The 20133-nt window shown below is 42.3% G+C and overlaps 2 protein-coding genes across 3 annotated transcripts in view; both read right to left on the reverse strand.

Annotated features, from left to right (window-relative positions):
* The window catches only part of LOC134530823 (adenosine receptor A2b), a 242798-nt gene extending 236932 nt beyond the window's left edge, over positions 1-5866 (reverse strand). Inside the window, exon 1 of the mRNA XM_063366071.1 lies at positions 5453-5866. Coding sequence (XP_063222141.1) covers positions 5453-5825 — 373 coding nt within the window. The 5' untranslated portion in view covers positions 5826-5866. The remainder of the gene's footprint in view (positions 1-5452) is intronic.
* A 1193-nt stretch (positions 5867-7059) lies between these two features.
* LOC134530831 (RING finger and CHY zinc finger domain-containing protein 1) overlaps positions 7060-20133 on the reverse strand; it is a 28631-nt gene continuing 15557 nt past the window's right edge. Inside the window, exons 7-8 of one of the 2 annotated variants that reach the window (XM_063366082.1) lie at positions 19486-19590; positions 7060-17022 (exon numbers count right to left, since the gene is read on the reverse strand). In XM_063366082.1, the coding sequence (XP_063222152.1) occupies positions 16997-17022; positions 19486-19590 (131 nt within the window). In that variant the 3' untranslated portion in view covers positions 7060-16996. The remainder of the gene's footprint in view (positions 17023-19485; positions 19591-20133) is intronic. The other variant, XM_063366088.1, reaches the window with a different exon arrangement.

Consider the following 20133-nt stretch of genomic DNA (forward strand, 5'->3'; position numbering starts at 1 on the left):
TTTAATATTTAGTATGTTATATTTTAAGTGGTTCAGTATTAAGTAAATTCTAAAAATTTGTAAATAAATAATTTGTCTTTTTTTAACGTATAAATGGGAGGAAAATTACGTTTTATTGAGCCAACACTAAAAAAAAGTGTTTTTTAAAAGTTCTGTTAAAAATCACTAAGTGTTGTCCTCATAGGCGTGCGCACGGTAGGTGCGACAGGTGCCTTGGCACCACCATTAGGGTTAACGTTATTTTGTTTTTTACAAGCAGAAATAATACATACTTACTAAAATCCGTATTATTTCCAAAAAAATATGTTTTCCAATCGTGTCGAGTTACAGATATGTGCTCATAACACTATCAGTATATCAATTATCAATCGAACCAACTATACACACGGAAACAAGCCAGGTGCAATTACTTGAGTTGTACACGCGGGCCGTGGCTACGAAACTTCTGAAATGTAAATACTTCTCCTAGTTCTCCTCGAATTACATAGAATGCGCGCTCGGTGTCCACTGTTCACTCCACTCGGCAGACGCACGGAATAATAGCCGCCGTCCGCCAGGGTTTATTTAAAAAAAGAGAGAGCGTTTAGTTAGTTAAAAGGATAGGCTCACTCGATGACTTATATGCAGTCGCCGACTAAACATTTTTGTTGTATTCCAAAAGTTAAAACTTTTGCCCACTCTTATTTGTGTATTTTTATTATTTTAATATTTTACATATTTTAGGTATGTTACAAAAACTCCCTTCATTTGTTGATTTTAAAACTTAACATTTGAGAATGTCTTTTCTAGCATTTATTTGGCGCCTTCAGAAAACATATAAGTAAGGTTTTTCAAAGCCACCAGCATGAAATCCGTGCAAACAATTTGTGCAATTTACTTTATGGCTCAACAAAGCTTAAAACTGTAAATAGTTTTGTAGTTTTCCTGGTGATTATAACGTTCAAAGCCATAATTTGTCATAAAAAATGTTAAAATTTTTACATCTGTGTATTTAATGTTTTTTGTTCGAAAACACCTTAAATAGCACCATTTTGCGCTTTCAAATACAAATTTTCCCGGGGGAGGACCCCCCCCACCCCCCGCTTTAGGCTCGGGGTCCGTGAATGACAGGGCTGTTGTGTAATCTGGCACCACCAATACTGAAGTCCTGCGCACGCCTATGGTTGTCCTACTTATTCAGCATTAAAATCTCTTAAATATTTGCAAACTTTTGATTTTTTAACTAGTGAGGGGTTTGCGAGTTGTGTATTGAGTAACAGGGAGGGCCCTGGCCCATCACGCTGCAATCAGGAGCATTTGGTGAGCGGAGAGCAGACAGAGGTTTCCATATCTCTCCCTAACCTAACTGCAACCGAGTGTAGCTTGTAGACGGGTCCGGGCGAGGGAGACACTTGGAGCGCCCCAGGCCTAAGCCTGTACGCCTGGTCATGCAGGGTGTCAGCCATGCAGGAAGGGTGCTTGTTCGGGGATTGGCCAGACATGGCATCATGGCAGCGACTGAAGCCATAAAAACACGCCAAACTGAACACCAGAGGTTACGGGCTTCATTCCGCGGCCTGGGACTCTTGGCGGGCCCCAGATCCGAGCCACAGCTGAGCTTCGCACCCGGCGGCTCGCACTGGCTGTGATGATGTCATCAGTCCGCGGCACACGTGTCGTAGACTGTGTTGTCAGCATAAGCACTGATCTGAGCCAGACTGAAGCCATGACTACTCGCTCTTGAATGGAGCTCTGAACCCGAGAATTGCAGTTGAGTTTCAAGACTCGCCATAACAGGCAACTATCCTATGTATAAATATATACACAAATATGAGAGGAAACTTGTCTGTATTTCTCTTCCCACAGCGCGGACCGGCGCGACGAGACCAGTGAAGCCTGACGCAGCGGTCCGCGAGGGGATCCGTGTGCACAACCGAGTGATTTCTTCTAAATTCATTTATTTTTTAACCCACAATATTCCTTTCGAAGAATGTGTATACTCAGTGCTTAACGAATATAGCAGTGAGAAAACATTATTAACGCTTTGCTGGTTTTAGTTACCATATTTTTAAAATTGTGAAATTAAATTTGGGCATACCTATATACCTTATACTTTTTATTGCTTTATTTGAAGCAGTCGTGTGTGGCAGATAATATTTCAGTTTCGATTCAAGTTCCGAGTAAAATAGATTAATTTGAATACTGCCTCTATGCTATTATTGTGCTCATTATTAAAAAAGTTCTTCCTTCTTAAAAATAAAAATATTCTTATTACCTAAAAGCTTTTCAATCCAGAATTGCATCTTGGCCATGTATTAATTCCCGTCAAACTCAAATCCAGCAACTATTAATGTATTATGTAGTTATTTTGAAACTTCATAGGTATTTTTCTTATTAGAGGCCAGCAGTAGCACACCCACTAGGAAGGGCAGGTGTACCTCCTTAAGACTTCCGTGGCCAAGCATGGCTACATAAGCTAGTATATTTTAAAAAACTTGTATTAATTAAAAAAAATATTTTAATTTTATCATTATGGCCAATTGTTTATTAATCGGAGAGATAAAGCACTGGAGAACAATCACCTATGATCCGCACATTACGTGAGTAGCCCATGGCGTGCAGGATGGCCCAGTAGCGGTCCACGCTCACGGCCAGCAGACAGAAGATGGAGATGAACACCAAGCGAGGGAGGAATGAGCATGCTAGCAGAAGAGATAGAGCACTGGAGCACTGGAGCACACCCACCTATGGCAGTCTTGGTCCGCACATTGCGCGAGTAGCCCATGGGGTGCAGGATGGCCCAGTAGCGGTCCACACTCACGGCCAGCAGACAGAAGATGGAGATGAACACCAAGCGAGGGAGGAGTGAGCATGCTAGCAGGAGAGATAGAGCACTGGAGCACTGGAGCACACCCACCTATGGCAGTCTTGGTCCGCACATTGCGCGAGTAGTCCATGGGGTGCAGGATGGCCCAGTAGCGGTCCACGCTCACGGCCAGCAGACAGAAGATGGAGATGAACACCAAGCGAGGGAGGAATGAGCATGCTAGCAGGAGAGATAGAGCACTGGAGCACTGGAGCACACCCACCTATGGCAGTCTTGGTCCGCACATTGCGCGAGTAGCCCATGGGGTGCAGGATGGCCCAGTAGCGGTCCACGCTCACGGCCACCAGACAGAAGATGGAGATGAGCACCAAGCGAGGGAGGAATGAGCATGCTAGCAGGAGAGATAGAGCACTGGAGCACTGGAGCACACCCACCTATGGCAGTCTTGGTCCGCACATTGCGCGAGTAGCCCATGGGGTGCAGGATGGCCCAGTAGCGGTCCACGCTCACGGCCACCAGACAGAAGATGGAGATGAACACCAAGCAAGGGAGGAATGAGCATGCTAGCAGGAGAGATAGAGCACTGGAGCACTGGAGCACACCCACCTATGGCAGTCTTGGTCCGCACATTGCGCGAGTAGCCCATGGGGTGCAGGATGGCCCAGTAGCGGTCCACACTCACGGCCAGCAGACAGAAGATGGAGATGAACACCAAGCGAGGGAGGAGTGAGCATGCTAGCAGGAGAGATAGAGCACTGGAGCACTGGAGCACACCCACCTATGGCAGTCTTGGTCCGCACATTGCGCGAGTAGCCCATGGGGTGCAGGATGGCCCAGTAGCGGTCCACGCTCACGGCCACCAGACAGAAGATGGAGATGAACACCAAGCGAGGGAGGAGTGAGCATGCTAGCAGGAGAGATAGAGCACTGGAGCACTGGAGCACACCCACCTATGGCAGTCTTGGTCCGCACATTGCGCGAGTAGCCCATGGGGTGCAGGATGGCCCAGTAGCGGTCCACACTCACGGCCAGCAGACAGAAGATGGAGATGAACACCAAGCAAGGGAGGAATGAGCATGCTAGCAGGAGAGATAGAGCACTGGAGCACTGGAGCACACCCACCTATGGCAGTCTTGGTCCGCACATTGCGCGAGTAGCCCATGGGGTGCAGGATGGCCCAGTAGCGGTCCACACTCACGGCCAGCAGACAGAAGATGGAGATGAACACCAAGCGAGGGAGGAGTGAGCATGCTAGCAGGAGAGATAGAGCACTGGAGCACTGGAGCACACCCACCTATGGCAGTCTTGGTCCGCACATTGCGCGAGTAGCCCATGGGGTGCAGGATGGCCCAGTAGCGGTCCACACTCACGGCCAGCAGACAGAAGATGGAGATGAACACCAAGCGAGGGAGGAGTGAGCATGCTAGCAGGAGAGATAGAGCACTGGAGCACTGGAGCACACCCACCTATGGCAGTCTTGGTCCGCACATTGCGCGAGTAGCCCATGGGGTGCAGGATGGCCCAGTAGCGGTCCACGCTCACGGCCACCAGACAGAAGATGGAGATGAGCACCAAGCGAGGGAGGAATGAGCATGCTAGCAGGAGAGATAGAGCACTGGAGCACACCCACCTATGGCAGTCTTGGTCCGCACATTGCGCGAGTAGCCCATGGGGTGCAGGATGGCCCAGTAGCGGTCCACGCTCACGGCCACCAGACAGAAGATGGAGATGAACACCAAGCAAGGGAGGAATGAGCATGCTAGCAGGAGAGATAGAGCACTGGAGCACTGGAGCACACCCACCTATGGCATTCTTGGTCCGCACATTGCGCGAGTAGCCCATGGGGTGCAGGATGGCCCAGTAGCGGTCCACACTCACGGCCAGCAGACAGAAGATGGAGATGAACACCAAGCGAGGGAGGAGTGAGCATGCTAGCAGGAGAGATAGAGCACTGGAGCACTGGAGCACACCCACCTATGGCAGTCTTGGTCCGCACATTGCGCGAGTAGCCCATGGGGTGCAGGATGGCCCAGTAGCGGTCCACGCTCACGGCCACCAGACAGAAGATGGAGATGAACACCAAGCGAGGGAGGAGTGAGCATGCTAGCAGGAGAGATAGAGCACTGGAGCACTGGAGCACACCCACCTATGGCAGTCTTGGTCCGCACATTGCGCGAGTAGCCCATGGGGTGCAGGATGGCCCAGTAGCGGTCCACACTCACGGCCAGCAGACAGAAGATGGAGATGAACACCAAGCGAGGGAGGAGTGAGCATGCTAGCAGGAGAGATAGAGCACTGGAGCACTGGAGCACACCCACCTATGGCAGTCTTGGTCCGCACATTGCGCGAGTAGCCCATGGGGTGCAGGATGGCCCAGTAGCGGTCCACGCTCACGGCCACCAGACAGAAGATGGAGATGAACACCAAGCAAGGGAGGAATGAGCATGCTAGCAGGAGAGATAGAGCACTGGAGCACACCCACCTATGGCAGTCTTGGTCCGCACATTGCGCGAGTAGCCCATGGGGTGCAGGATGGCCCAGTAGCGGTCCACGCTCACGGCCACCAGACAGAAGATGGAGATGAACACCAAGCAAGGGAGGAATGAGCATGCTAGCAGGAGAGATAGAGCACTGGAGCACACCCACCTATGGCAGTCTTGGTCCGCACATTGCGCGAGTAGCCCATGGGGTGCAGGATGGCCCAGTAGCGGTCCACGCTCACGGCCACCAGACAGAAGATGGAGATGGTGCACAGCACCACCAGCAGAGACACGGTGAAGAGGCAGAGGTGCAGGTCTCGTGGCAGCCCCACGCTGGCCAACACGGCGGCGGGGATGCCTATGAGTCCCACCAGCAGGTCGGCCACGGCGAGCGACACGATGTAGTAGTTGGTGCGGCGTCGCAGCCGCCGATCGCGACGGAACACGGCGATCACCAGCGCGTTCCCGACCACGGCGCAGGCTGCGACCAGCGCCTCGCACACGGCGTAGGGCAGGTTGAGGGGCGGAGCGTCGCCCATGGCGCGGCGTCAGGGCGCCATCTCGCGGCGCACTCCTGCCGCCGCCGCTGCCCGCCGCCGACTGGCTGGAGCTGGAGGGAGGGCGCCTCCCCTCCCCTCCTCCGCCGCCGCCGCTTCTCCCGCCTTGTACACTGGACTAGCCAGGCACTTTGTCGTTACACCTAATGAAATACTTAATAGTAGATTGTTATTCTAACCACAACATGTCTCGTCAGGTGTGTGTGTGTGTGTGTGTGTGTCAGTGAGGCGGGATGATAAGCGCGACGCTCGCTGGTGCTTCTAGCGCGGTGTCTCCTCTGGACTGGCGCGCAGTCTTCTCCCAGTGCATAGGAGCGGTGACCGTGACATTATATTGCGTAGAAATGAAGATAAAGGTGTAATGCAAGTTCCTTAAGTGCTTTCAAGAATCTGTACCGGTTGCTTTACGCCTAAAATTTACTCTGAAAACATGCGTTTTAGCCATTTTAACTCTTCCAAAAATACAGTTTAAAAACTTAATTCAAAATCACAAGTACTTTTCGGCCCTCGGCGAACTCTTAAATACTTTTCGTAAGCAGGCCCCACTTGGATATCTTTAGTAGTTTTGAAATAGCTTTGTTTTTCCTGAAGCTCTGCGCACCGTGTGTGTTTCCCGGGTAGGTGGAGCCCTTAACAGCTTATTTTTTTAGGTCGGCGTCACACTATGTGGGTGACATTTTCTACTCGGTGATGTCCTAGATCAATTATGTACACGTTCGGTTTTCGTACTCTGGCCCAGTGCATTCTTGAAAGACCAGCACATTCAGGGCCGGCGCGTCCACACAGGCGAACTAGGCAACCGCCTAGGGCGCCAAGTAGCGGGGGGCGGCGCAGCACGACACATAACAGCTCATATAAGATGTTTAACGATTATTGAAACTAGATGAAAATGTATTTTTGTAACAGTTTGGAATGTTTATATTGATATAAGTAATTATTGCACCTTGCACCGGCCCTGAGCACAGTGCATTGTAAGGACACCGCGGGACTATTGAGCCAAAAACACTGCGCAGTTCAGCTGTGGCGGCAGATGGCTCCAGCCTCAGGAATTACTGTTAAAGATGATAGCCGCAACTGCCGCAGATACCCCGTCGATTGTCTTCCTGGCGGTGTGATGTTTTAGCAGTGGCGATACTGCGTGTCCCGTGTGTCCACTTTACCTGCTGAACAGGTTTCGATAAGAGTTCACTTTTAGAAGTGAATATGCTTGGTTTTCTTTTTTGTGTATTTTGTAAAAGTTTTGGTTTTAAATACTTGTTTTGCAAAAACCTGTAAAATATGCTGTCGCGGGCAGTGGCGGATCCAGAGGTTCACCTCGGAGGGGACACACTAGGATTTCAGAATAGTCAGAGAAAAAATGTCTTAAAATTACTAAATTTGTATTTAATCTATTCACACTACACATAACACACAACCACCAGCTGTTATGATTCTACAAGAAATTCATTAATTATATAAAAATATTTTATTGGTTTCCGAAACAATAATTTTTGTCGGGTGGTCCAGCACACACGTGTGTGTGACAAGGCTAGTACGAGGGCTGGTAGCTAAGCCGTGAAGGGATACTTACAGTTCAGTAGCAATTTATCAAAGCACAGGGCACTGAGAAGTGCCGCTACAGAACCCACGCATGATGATACAAAAGAGAACAAACAGTAAAACAGAAACAAAGAGACTTGCAACGGAGCGCCTCGCCTCGGCGGATGTGACGTCACAAACACCGCGCGGCTGGGACCCGGGTTAATTTAGGGCAAGGAGGTACGTCGTCAATGCATCGGTAAGATTCAATTATAGGCCTAGGACAAAAATATAAGATTTTTAGGTCTCTTTGAAAATAACCTGAAGATTTTACAGAATATTTTAATTATTTATTCTGTTGTGATCTCATTAAGAATTCAAGTCTTTAGCTACAAGAGGTCACCATTGAGACGGGGTGTTCCGAAGCCGTCTCCCCCGAGGTAGGTTGTCTCCAGGTCTGCGCATCGCTGAGGCATTGCGTCTGGTCTCCTCACAGCTCGGGAGGCAGACCGGCAGACCAGGCGCTGTGTAACCCCCTATCGGGGCGGTGCACATGAGCTCAGAGCTACCAGGTGTCTGCCAGTCTCCCGTCCTCTCAAACTATACACATTCACTGCACATCTAGGTCTTCGTAATGAACATATCTAGCCGACAAAACCAACCCCACTAAATTCTGTCAGGTCGTTCAGATTCTATTGTTGGATTTTTATTCTTGTCATTCACGCATGATGCGACCTATCCTATTGTGGTATGGGGCACTAAAAATGAGCAGTACATCTATTGTACCAACATCTCAGAATAAATGGAAGGGGTGAAGTACGTAACTTGTACCGCCACACAGACGAGCACCCCGCTCCTGCGATGTAGGTACTGTAGTTTCAGGTGGACGACACCGTCAAAACTTACTTCCACATAGTGTTTCTCTGTGTGATTTTGCCAGTTTATGATACTTGATATTGTGTTCAGTGCTGGAGTATTTTGTGACCTCCAGGTAGGTGTCTGACGTGACACCACAGCCAGAGAGCAGCCGGTGTGCTTCACAACCGCAGAAGGAAGCAGCACGCCACATGTGGGCGACGACGCGGGGGAACGGAGTCCGGTGGTCCGTGGTCCGAGTCCACGTACACACGAGAACTCAGTTTGCAGGTTTGGTTTCATAATGGAGGAACAAGAGGTTTCTTTTAAAAACACTTTAATTTCTTTCATTACACATTCACTGCCAGTTCACAATTACATCCAATAAACAATAATAAAAAAAAAGATACATAGAATTATTTTCACCCACAAAAAACAAAATAATACATTCATTGTAAATTCCTGTAACAATAAATGTGGGGTGACAACTGAGGAGGGGCAGCCAGAAGCACTCGGTGCCAACTGAACTGGCTGAGACGCCCGTGCTCCTGAGGAACTGCACGGACACGGCCCTCAAGTGACTGGCTTACCCTTGTGTGCTACACTGCACACGACTGCCAACTGCTGTGTTCTGATGCACGCATTCTAGGTTACTTTTTAGCTTTCTAGCCACGTAGCACACTTGTATTCCTTCAGAAATTACAATATATTTACTAAGAATTTCAAAATAAAATTATTAAATTTTGTGAAACAGCCAAAGGAATTTCAAACAGTGTAAATTTTTGCCAGTATCTAAAAGTGTTAAATGCAAGTTTCAATTATTGCTCTCCTTTGCAGCCTGAGAGTCTCTGCTCCTCAACCATCATCAATCAACAAAATCACGGACAATACCCACGGGTTACGATTCAAATATGCGTGGTCTCTGAAACCTGCTTTGCTGGGGGCCGTGCCACGTGCCACAGGATATGTTTACGTTTAAGTCAACCAAATTTAAACATTTTAGAGTAAACAATAAACAATTTTTTTGAATATTGAAGATCATAAGTATCCCTAAAAACAGAATAACAAACAATACACATCAACAAAACCCACTTAAAAGTACAAAGGTTAAATTTCACATCATATATTGTATAACCAAGTAAAGCATAAAATATATAACAAACTTAAATCAGCACCAAAAAATATAGTAAATAAAATATATTTAAAATTTCAAAAATATATATAAATAAAAATTTTAAAGATTAAAAACTAATAAATATAGCAGTTCTATTAAAACCATACTGAACATTAGGTTCTTAATATTTTAAATAAATCAATTACCTAATAAACAAAGCCATGTTGATAATTAAACTTTTGCCACCAATGCCCTGCCTTTCCAAAGCTAATGACACACGTCACACAGTTAGGGCAGATATGCGACACCCAATCACGCAGTTACAGTTGGTTGAAGAAGCCTGGGGCTCCTGAAGGAACAGAAATACTTGCCGCGTGACTGGAACCTGACGTACTGGAGTAGTTGTGCCTGATTGTCCCAGCTAACAAGGGAAACTACTGCAGACATTAATACACACTGTCAATAACGGAATGGTTTTCTTTCAAGAACCTTGCAGAGTGAATACTTTCAGCATTGTACTGGTTATTTAATAAAGTATGTGGTTAGCATGTAGGAGCTTATTCCTCAAGAAAGCTGCACTCATTAAAGAACGACCCTCACAAATTATATAAGTAAAAAAAAAAGCAACATAGATTAGGCAACATGTGCTCAGAGCATGTATTTTTTTATAGCAGAGCTAAGAAACCAACTGAACAGAAGTTATCGTTAACCATGATTCACACAATGGCGTTAGTGCAGGGCAGATGAAGCAGACGCATCTACCAGTGTCCACACAAGCAGAATGTCTCAACTCTTCACGTGAGGTCTGGCAGAAGGGAAGATAAAATACATACACCCCGCAGCCATGAACACAATGAAGACTTTCCAAGTCACCTAAGCTCGCAAGTGTAGCTAGTGTTTTTAATCTATATTATTATAAAACTGTATTTGTCTGTCTGTTCCAGCATCACGCAAAAACTATTGGACTGATTTTTATGAAACGTGTTGTGTTTAAAAACTTATTTTTTTATAAACTAAAAACAAGTATTTATTTTATCTCGCTACTCACGGGAGCCGGACATAAAAACCACATTTTTGCATACATACTACAGGACTACGAGATTAATTGAATGTTGACCACTGGCTTAGACTAAAAGCCCTCGATTGCTTTTATTTAGACTGGCTATAATTGGATCACATAATGATGAAATTCCAACTCTAAAGGAGTGAAATAGACGTAAGATCAGTTTTAAAATAGTAAATCATATGTGAGTCACAGACAGACAGCGAGTGTCGGCCACACAGTCATGTCCTATCCTTCTGGGGAGACCCGTCCGCTCAGCGAAACTCGCAGCGGCTAGCACACTAACGGCGATAATAACATTTCAGTTTTGAATTTGCTCAACAGATGGCTTTGCTTTGAATATGTAACGTATATCGTTTGGTGAGTCTGTCACGTCTTGCCTTCACACAAACTGGAGCTGAAGGCTGGCTGATGCGGAACCTTGATGCACCGAGATTGTTAGGCTGTGCATCACAGAGCTGGGGAGAAACAGTATATTCTCACCGACCGGAGTAGCTCAAGGACAGAGTATGTTCAATACATAGACATTACAATTTGAGAAGCTACAATTCCTGCTGAAGTTAACATTTAAAATGACAATAGGTCCCACGGTCTAACTTTGAAAGTGGAAGGAAATTTTTGGGCGCTCCATGTTTCTCACATGGTCAGCTCTATGTTGGTTGTTCAAGAGTAACGAATGCCCAAAACTTATACATCCCGGCAGAAAATAATAGTCATATAATGTTGTTTTAAAAAATATACTGCATTAAATTAATAATGGGAAATAATATAAATTCCACGATTCTACCATGTCAATGAAGCACAAAACTGCAGTACAAATCAGACTCTGCTATCTTTTTTGTACGTAGTTGATTTTCCCTCTTTATTCATTCCCCTCTGTATCCCATTCCAAAGTCACATGCAAAAGCATTTTATAGAATCAGTTAGGTACTTAATCTATATATACTAGAAAATTAATTAAGGCTTACGCACAATGACTTTAGTAAATATAAATCATAAATGGTTTTCTTATGCACCTGACAATTAATTGTGTCCATTTCTTATGTAATAATGTTTGAAATAAATTACATATTTTTTTTACAATGGTAAAATATCAGCAATACCCTGAAATTGTATGAGCAGTCACGGGTTATTGGCTAGTACTATATAACAATACAAGATTGTTCCAACTAATAGACAATGTTTAACAAATACAAACAAAAAAACACAATAAAGTGAGAATCCAACAACCATAAATACAAGGAAAAAACTGCAGTTTATAAAATTCATATTTTACAAGACATTACTGAGGTACTATTTGAAAACGTAAAATTGCATGAATTATTAATATTCTTCCAGAAACTCCTTGCTCATCACAATATCATGTAAAATGGTCAATATTTTGAATAAAAATACTACACACTTTTACCAAAAACCAATATCATACAAAACATTGAGAAAAATCACACACAGCCTTCTATACACATTACGTAATTACTGAAGCCTTTGACTTCACATAAAGATGGTGTAAAGGTAAAGTTGTGTGGCTGGCTAATGGCTACTTGTTGCACGGACCGGAGCAGGACCCAGCCAGCACGTTGGTCCGTGCCAGAGGGGCGAGGTCAAGGTCGTGACATGCACACAGGACGTGGAGAAACTTTCTCCGTGTTACTACATGTTCGTGCCCGAGTCGAGAAAGAGTAGCCTCGGTCGCATGTCTTCTGCGTAAATGAGAGCAGCCAGAACACTCTTAAAACTGAAACACTCTAATTAAATTCTAATATCACTGCTATAACAATATGCATTTTGAATACATTAAAAAAAAAAATATCAATTTTTTTGTGGGATGTAGGACATAACACAACTCAACTCAAATTAGTTACATTAAATGAGCTAAACGTTCGCTTTAAACAGAAAGCAGCAATAATTTTCCATCATCACAATATCAAGTTCAACAAATGTTTTGTTTGAACGTCACAGCAGCCATCTGACCGTGAGTGTGTCTGCCCCCCCGAGTGAGAACTGGGATGCACAACACCTCGGCTCCTCTGCGCGCGCAGTTGGAACACGGCACGGACCGTGGCCGTCCGTGTGCCACGGCCCTCGTGCTGGCAAGTCACGGACTACAAACAGTGTCCTTTCCGAATGGTGTCTAGCATTTCATATTCAAAGAATAGGGTATACGTACTGCATTTCAGGGCGCCATGTTGTTTTGTTTGATTTCTCAACTATTTGTGTACATCTAACATTGGTATACTCTACATGTGCATGTACTCTATGGACTCTTTTATAGTTTCCCTTATTTTTAATTTAAATTCTCTGATTGTAATACATTATTTATTTGGCACTATATTATTCTGAAATAATTATTTGTAAAAATAATATATAATTCATGAGTTTTAACACTACATATTTCTGATTTGTTGACAACTATTGTTTATTATGTCCAAGAAAAGTATTAAAAACCTATAACTTTGGGGTTTTACTTAAATATTTAAAATTTAGGTAAGTTCTTAATGTTTCAATCAAATTTTTTAAAGATTGTTAAATTAGCATTTCCTGTATGGAATACTTTGAATTGTGCTTTTTCCTGCTCTACATCTTGAAGATGGCTGTGTCACCTTTTGCTTGTATTTTAATCAGTGTAACACAGAGGTTACTAGTCGATAAAGGTCACATTCTGATTGAGTCTAAACAGGAAAATGGTTTTAAAATAGGACAATCAGCATTGTGTAGAAGCTGATTATTATTAGGAAAACATTAGTGGTGACTGTACCCACATTATCCCACCATCTAGACTTCTACATTGCTAGTATTCATCTTGTCTATTCCACATTCTCTGCCTGATGTACGGCCGTGTAAGACCAAGTCCCCTATTGCTTGGTGGGCCAGAAGCAGGTGCAGATAACCTCTCACTCTCTCTATCGCGTGGATGTGCTGGACTTCAGTGCTTCTTTTTAGTCAGAAACCCTCATTTCATTTTACAGTGCCTTGTTCAACTGATTAACACTCATCATATTTACATAATTATTATGAATATAGCAGTTTCTATTTTATAACTGACTAATTTCTTGTTTAAAAGCTAAACTGATTTTATTTATTGTTTATGTGTAATGATAATTATTTTTATAAAGTATTACCTACTTAATAAAATGTGTGAAGTAGTGTTGGGTCAATTCCAAAAATATCCCTATGCCAGTTTTGATTTTTTTACCTATTAGGATTTTATATATTAATTTTGATTCTGATTTCACCACTTTCCATACTATTTACAATATTGCTTTAATGCTTGTTAAACTATTCCTGATTAGTATACTCAGACAAAAAACATGTTTATTGTTTACTCACAACTACTGAAATTAAACTTTCTGTATTTTTATAGTAAGAAAAAACTGTATTCCCTATTTGAATTAAAAATAGGATAATTACATGTTAAAATATCAACAGAATAATAATTGTAATAAAAATGTGTTTCAATAACACTTGGCCATGGTTATGAAAAGATCAGTGTTACCTCGTAAACTATTAAACCAAACAAGACTTCTGGTGAAATGGCTCAGCACTCTGATCACTTTGTGAAAACATGGATGAATAATAAAACACAAAAATACTATCCGGATGAATCAAACTAACCTGATTAGTCAGAAATTGCCCAATTAGTGGTGTAATGTTAGATAGGGAATTGCTCGATTAGTCAGACAAAAATCCTTATTTCAAGTATTGATAGATCAGATTTGAAGCCCCTAATACATAACAATAAAAAAATCCAAATTTCAAGTGTCCTATAGGTGAAAAATTGACCAGCTTCAATTCCAAAAACATTCGACATCTTTCGATACCATTGGAATGGATTATATTGGCCGATTCCAGCATTATAATCAACCCAACACTAGTGTGAAGTTATTTTGTTAATGTCAAATATGTTTTTGTATTTGATCCTGTGTCATACCCGCAAGTCCTGTGTTGTGCGAGTGGTTACTGGTTCTCTCGGTTGTATGGTTTCTTGTATAGTACATTCAAGAGTTGTTATTTGAACCACACACACCACACAAATCTATCACACATTTCTCCACACAATACTTTACCTACCATCATCCTAACTCTACATGGTGATACAGTTTGGCGCCCACTGTCACCACCTGCAGGTACAATGCTGCTCCGAGGAAAATAATCTCAGGTACATAGCACAATCACAATGCAATAAGTAACCAGACTTTACAAGCCAACTTCTACATCAATTTAAAATAGACAAAATATCAACAAACAGCAAAAAAAGACTAGAAGCAGGAAGTTAATATCAATAAAGTAAAAAAAATATTGAATGGTAAAATAACAAATATCACAATGAGGTTACATTAGCAACCTTCATTAGAAATTAACTTGTTTTGAATAAAATTCAAACTTTTTTTTCCCTTTTACCAATTCATGTCTAACAAAAACAGAATGCATTCATTGTCAAAAGTTTAAAACAATAAGCTTAGTCATTGAAAGTTTCCACTAAAATATAGCCGGAGTTCTAACTTGAACACAAGCCCTCATAAGTTCACAAAATGCCCTTCTGATACGATGAAACAAAAAGTTACAATTAAAAAATAGTATGTAAGCAGCCAACTTCAATGATAAATAAATGTTTTATCATATGCATTCAAAAGAGATTCTGCTAAACAAGACTCCAAAAATCTTTCCCAATCTGGTTCTCGGTTCCGCTTGTTCTCAGCAAACTAACTCGCACCGAGAAGTGTAAATATGTTCCCAGTACCACGGAAAGCTTAACAGCTAAACTTTTCCAGGCGGAAATACAACAGACTCCCGGTGAACGATGCTGCATATTGCCGGTGAACTTCAAGCAGTGAAAGGATGCTCTCAGAGCATCCTGTGTGACAGCGAAAGCAAAGGTTCGTAAACCTATGATAATTGCCAATGACTGCACGGAATGTAAATAAGGGGTATTTTGGGGCTGAGATCCCAAAATTTTTTTGTCCCTCTTTACATTAGGACAGGGATTGTCATTCAAACTAAAAGTAGATCTTTTCGAAGAACACTATAACATTGGTTCAATATACTTTTAAAACTTATCTTAAAAATTTAACAATTAACTAATGTGATTCAAAGTTGTCTAATACTCATTAACTACAGCCATATGCTACTTACTACTTTTGCAGCACTACATCACTTATAACTCAATATTAATATAATCTTCACAGACCTCTGAAAACTTGGGGTTTCATCCCTCACCCATTATAATAAATTCATAACTTTCAATCGCTTTGATGTGTTGCTACTACTTTTTTTTATTATTTAAATTTATAATTTACTTTATCTCCTATGAACAAAAATTTCCATTTTTCTCAAACAATATTTACTGGTGTGCCACAATTGAGAACAAACCAAATGAAAAAATCTGTTCTTATGTATTGCCAGATATGTTGGTACAGTCTGCTCTAGCCACTAGTGACACCGTGAAGCAACCGTGCTAAGTGCTACCTCGGGGCTAGGTGACTTGATGTGATTGGATTATGGTAAAGAGGGGCACTGATAAGTCATATTAAACAAATAAACACACTATTTTTTAGGATATAATGTACAAAACCAAGAAACCTGAACAGAACCGAGAACCAAGGAAAAGGGCAAAATGGACCAATCACTATTCCGAACTTAAAGAAAATTTTAAAACCTACATCTTCAATAACACTATGAAATAAAGAAAGTAACATAGTTCCCCGATACACCAAGCACATGACTTGCTGGCTCCGTGTTCTACCTCACGATGATTGCCCGACACCACTGCTACACGCGAACATCGCAGTTTGGAGAAAGTGGCTGGCTCCGTGTTCTACCTCACGATGATTGCCCGACACCACTGCTACACGCGAACATCGCAGTTTGGAGAAAGTGTTTGACTGTCCGATCGCACAACTCACGTAAGCTGATTGGCAATGCGGTGTTGCCAACTCAACTCTCGCTCTGTAGCATGCTGCGAGGCTCGTGTCGAATGGCATAAATTGAATGATGATTTTATTAATTTCAATTGATTACCGTGCATTTTGTGGTCGACCTCTGACTTACGAAGACATTGAGTACATTCTAATGTTCATGCATAAGAGAACCAAACAGCAAGCAGTATAAGTGCTGTAGTAATAGACTGTTTGAGTTTCCACACAGACAAAGTTTTTTTTTTTCTATGTGTCAGTTCATTTTAAAATAATTAGAGAACTCCAGAATAGAAAAGCATTTCAAACACTAACCAGAAAACATGTACTACAAATAAAGAGCATAAAGTGGAACTGATTGAAAGATAATTGATGAATAATTTGTGTTATCTTTTTCATTTTTTCATTATATCTAGCAGAATCTGGGGCATTTTGAAATATGTTATGTATAAAATTGGGCAAACATTACAAGGTAAAACATGGTATAGTCACTAATTTTTTTCACCACTGCACACATGCCATGCTTTCAGCTACCACAACAAGGCGAACAGTCAACATCTAATACTTATACTAACACATGCCTAGTTTACGTAATTTTGTATATGCTTCTAGACAAGTGGAGTGCTGCTGCGAAGACAGAAGACATGTCATGGAGTCCTCACGCCATCCACGTTCATCCTTCTGGAGCACGTCATCAAGCGACGGAGCGAACGGAACGACCTGTTGCCCAGGGCAGATGTTAATACCCGTTACTTAAAAATGCACACATGTTACATTTATGAGCTGGCTAGTGAATGATTCTAGTCAGCAACCAGTGATCATGCCAGTCAACCACGCACAACACTGCCTCGTGTGATTCCAACTTGATATCAGCTCAGGTACTTTAGTTTGTTCTTATTTGGAGGGACCAATTAAAGTATTGCCTAAAACACAATGGTAAATTAGATAAAGTGTACGCTTACGGGAACAGAGGGGCTTAACTGTGGAAGAGACAGGAAGAAGTGTTGCTGACGTCTCCAATCTCCAGGAAGGAACAGGGGGTGGGAAACATGCACTTACGCACTCAGGCAGGTAGACATGATCACACGAGAACCGTGACAGCCCGGCACAGCAGCGGAACAGTTACTTTAGACACTGCATCACTGTACAGGAAGCCTCATCGTGAAGAGCTCAAGTACAACGATGACGACGACACAACCTGAGCAGTTAGCGGAGTGTCACGTGCCGTTCGAAGCGCTGCGGTCTAGCAGCGTAACAACTGCACAAGAGGAAGTTTGGACTCAACATCTTAATAAGAACATACTACGTATGTCTATTAAGAGAAAACTGTTTTGACCTCAAGGCAGTCGCTCGAATATGACGTAACATTTTTTAACTCTGTTCTGGCATATTAATAACAGATGTGAATTGTTAAACTACTGTAAGCATTATGATGATGATTTATAAACTGCTGTAAGAAGGGGAGGAATGAAGAAAAAGATCTGCTACTTTGGCTGTCATGCTGTGTGTCCAATAGTGAGTCGGAGACAGTGTTAGTTCCGCTACGATAAGTTTACTATTGACAAAGGAAGTATTGACTTCAAGCCAAAACACAACTTCACGCAGAAATTTAAAGCAAACTTTAAAGTGAGACGTACTAACTATGTATATTGTGAAATACAATTTCACAAAGGGATTTTCCTGTAAGCCATGCTCCATCAGTATGTAAATGATCCTTGCATCAGAGTAGGCAGTCACTGACCAATACACATGCATTTGTGTTTTAATTTTATGGTACAAAGTGGTGTTATGTATTTTTTTACATTTTTCACTTAAAAATACCAGTAGAATTATATACTTTATACAGAACTACTAATTATTACTAGTAGCAGCACTAATGCACCACCCAGAAAAATATTTATAAATACTATAATCTAATAAAAATGTTGGTACTGTACATAAAGCTAATGAATGAAAATTTTTTGTATGTTTGGAAATTTTATTTAGCAGAAGGCGAACCATGACTGTGTGAGTAGGAAGCTTGTATAATGGCACTGAGTTGTAACGTATCTACATATTTTATTTTTGTTGCTGGAGGCTTGGTGTACAAGTACAACCATTATCCATAGTATTTCAGAAAACCAACACAAAATTCAGATGCATGAGGGCAAATGTATAATGTCTTTGCTTTAGAGTCAACCTAACTACAAAAAAGGTACCTGACCACCAAAGTTGGCAGATTCATAAACACCTCGGATGATTACAAAAATAAAAGCACTGATTAATGTATCACAGGTATTGTTTTCCATTTCTTTACTGATACTTAACCTTTCATCCTCAGTTGTACTTTTTTTTTGAGGCTGAGTCATGATCACTGGCTTGACTAACTCCAGCAATAAAAGCGCAGGTTACTTTCGTTCAGATGTGCCAGTTACAATATGTATGTTCATTTCAATTATTTATACATGCAACAAAAATCTTCAACACTCAAACATGTACACAAAATGACACTAAAAAAGTCCATAGAACCATTGCTAATAAAGAAGCACTTCCACTTAATCAGTAGTTGGTCACGAGCCAAACTCCACGTAGAGAACTCAAAATACTGACCCAACTATTGACTTGTAGCCTTCAACGTCTGGCTGGTAGCACTCACGTGCTACATACAGTATTGAAGTGTTACCTTCCGTGACGGTGCCACGTCACTTAAACAACAGATGACCAGCACGGATAAAAACCCACACAAGAGTAGGACAAAATCTTGTACGCTACAATTTTCACTGCTTTCTTTCAAAATTTTGAAGCCTAATTGGACGGTCTCCGGGTAAAAGGTAACAAGTCAAGAATTCACTTTTTGCAGGAGAAACAAAAAACTCTTAGATAAAAATTGAATTTTTCTTGCATTATTCTTTTATTTACCAACATATTTACCAACATAGTTGCCAATGATTAAAAATGCATTACATATTCTAAGTATACTTAAGAGTTTAAGTGACTTGTTGACTAAAAATCACCAAAATTAGACTTGTTACCTTTTACCCGGAGACCGTCCAATTATTATATAACGTGAGGTACGTTCATTTATAAATGTCAATTTTGCAGTATTCCGAATTATCGGAAGTGAATTCTCAGCATTAAAATAAATGAAAGTGTAATGGCAGTAATACAGTAAATGAGATGCTGACGGACGAGCGGGGCACACACCTGCACGCCCCTCGGTGCCGGCTACTGGGAGTCCCCGCAGGCCCCCGCCGCGTCCGAGGAGCCGGCCCCAGCGGCCTCCACGTCTGCAAGCAGCACGACGCGGCTCTGAGCGGGCCGCCCTCCGCCTGGCTCCGACCCTACTGCCTCGCTTGCAGACACTAGTGCTCCAGGGCTGTTGCTCAAAAATACATATAGCCAATATTGTATGCAAAAATAGGGGGTTGTCTGTAAAGTCGGTTTACGAACGATAATTTTACGTGATAACGTCATAAGAAAACATTGATGAATAATAGCATACTTTTTAATTTTCAAAATATTATTTACAGTTTTTGCAAATTTTAATTTAAATACTAATTTGTTTGAATATAATCACGTACAATTAGTTAAAAAGACCGCCTTAACCTGTTTTATATTATAGAAGATTTTCTCGCACAGTGATTGGCCGGTTCTTGCACGCTCGGCTCGGGCGGAACGTGACAATTTTTTGTGCGTGCAGCCGGCGTTCATCGATTTATAAGACGTTATCACATCAAAATGACATCTCAAAGAAGCTAAACTTGCAGCAGTTCTTGCAACTCCGCTTCGTACGACGTAGTGTTTATTAGGTAGGAACGAAATTGTATGGTGTAATGCAATAAAGCCAATAAT

Source organism: Bacillus rossius, chromosome 1 (genome assembly GCF_032445375.1).
Source record: "Bacillus rossius redtenbacheri isolate Brsri chromosome 1, Brsri_v3, whole genome shotgun sequence".
NCBI lineage: Eukaryota > Metazoa > Arthropoda > Insecta > Phasmatodea > Bacillidae > Bacillus > Bacillus rossius.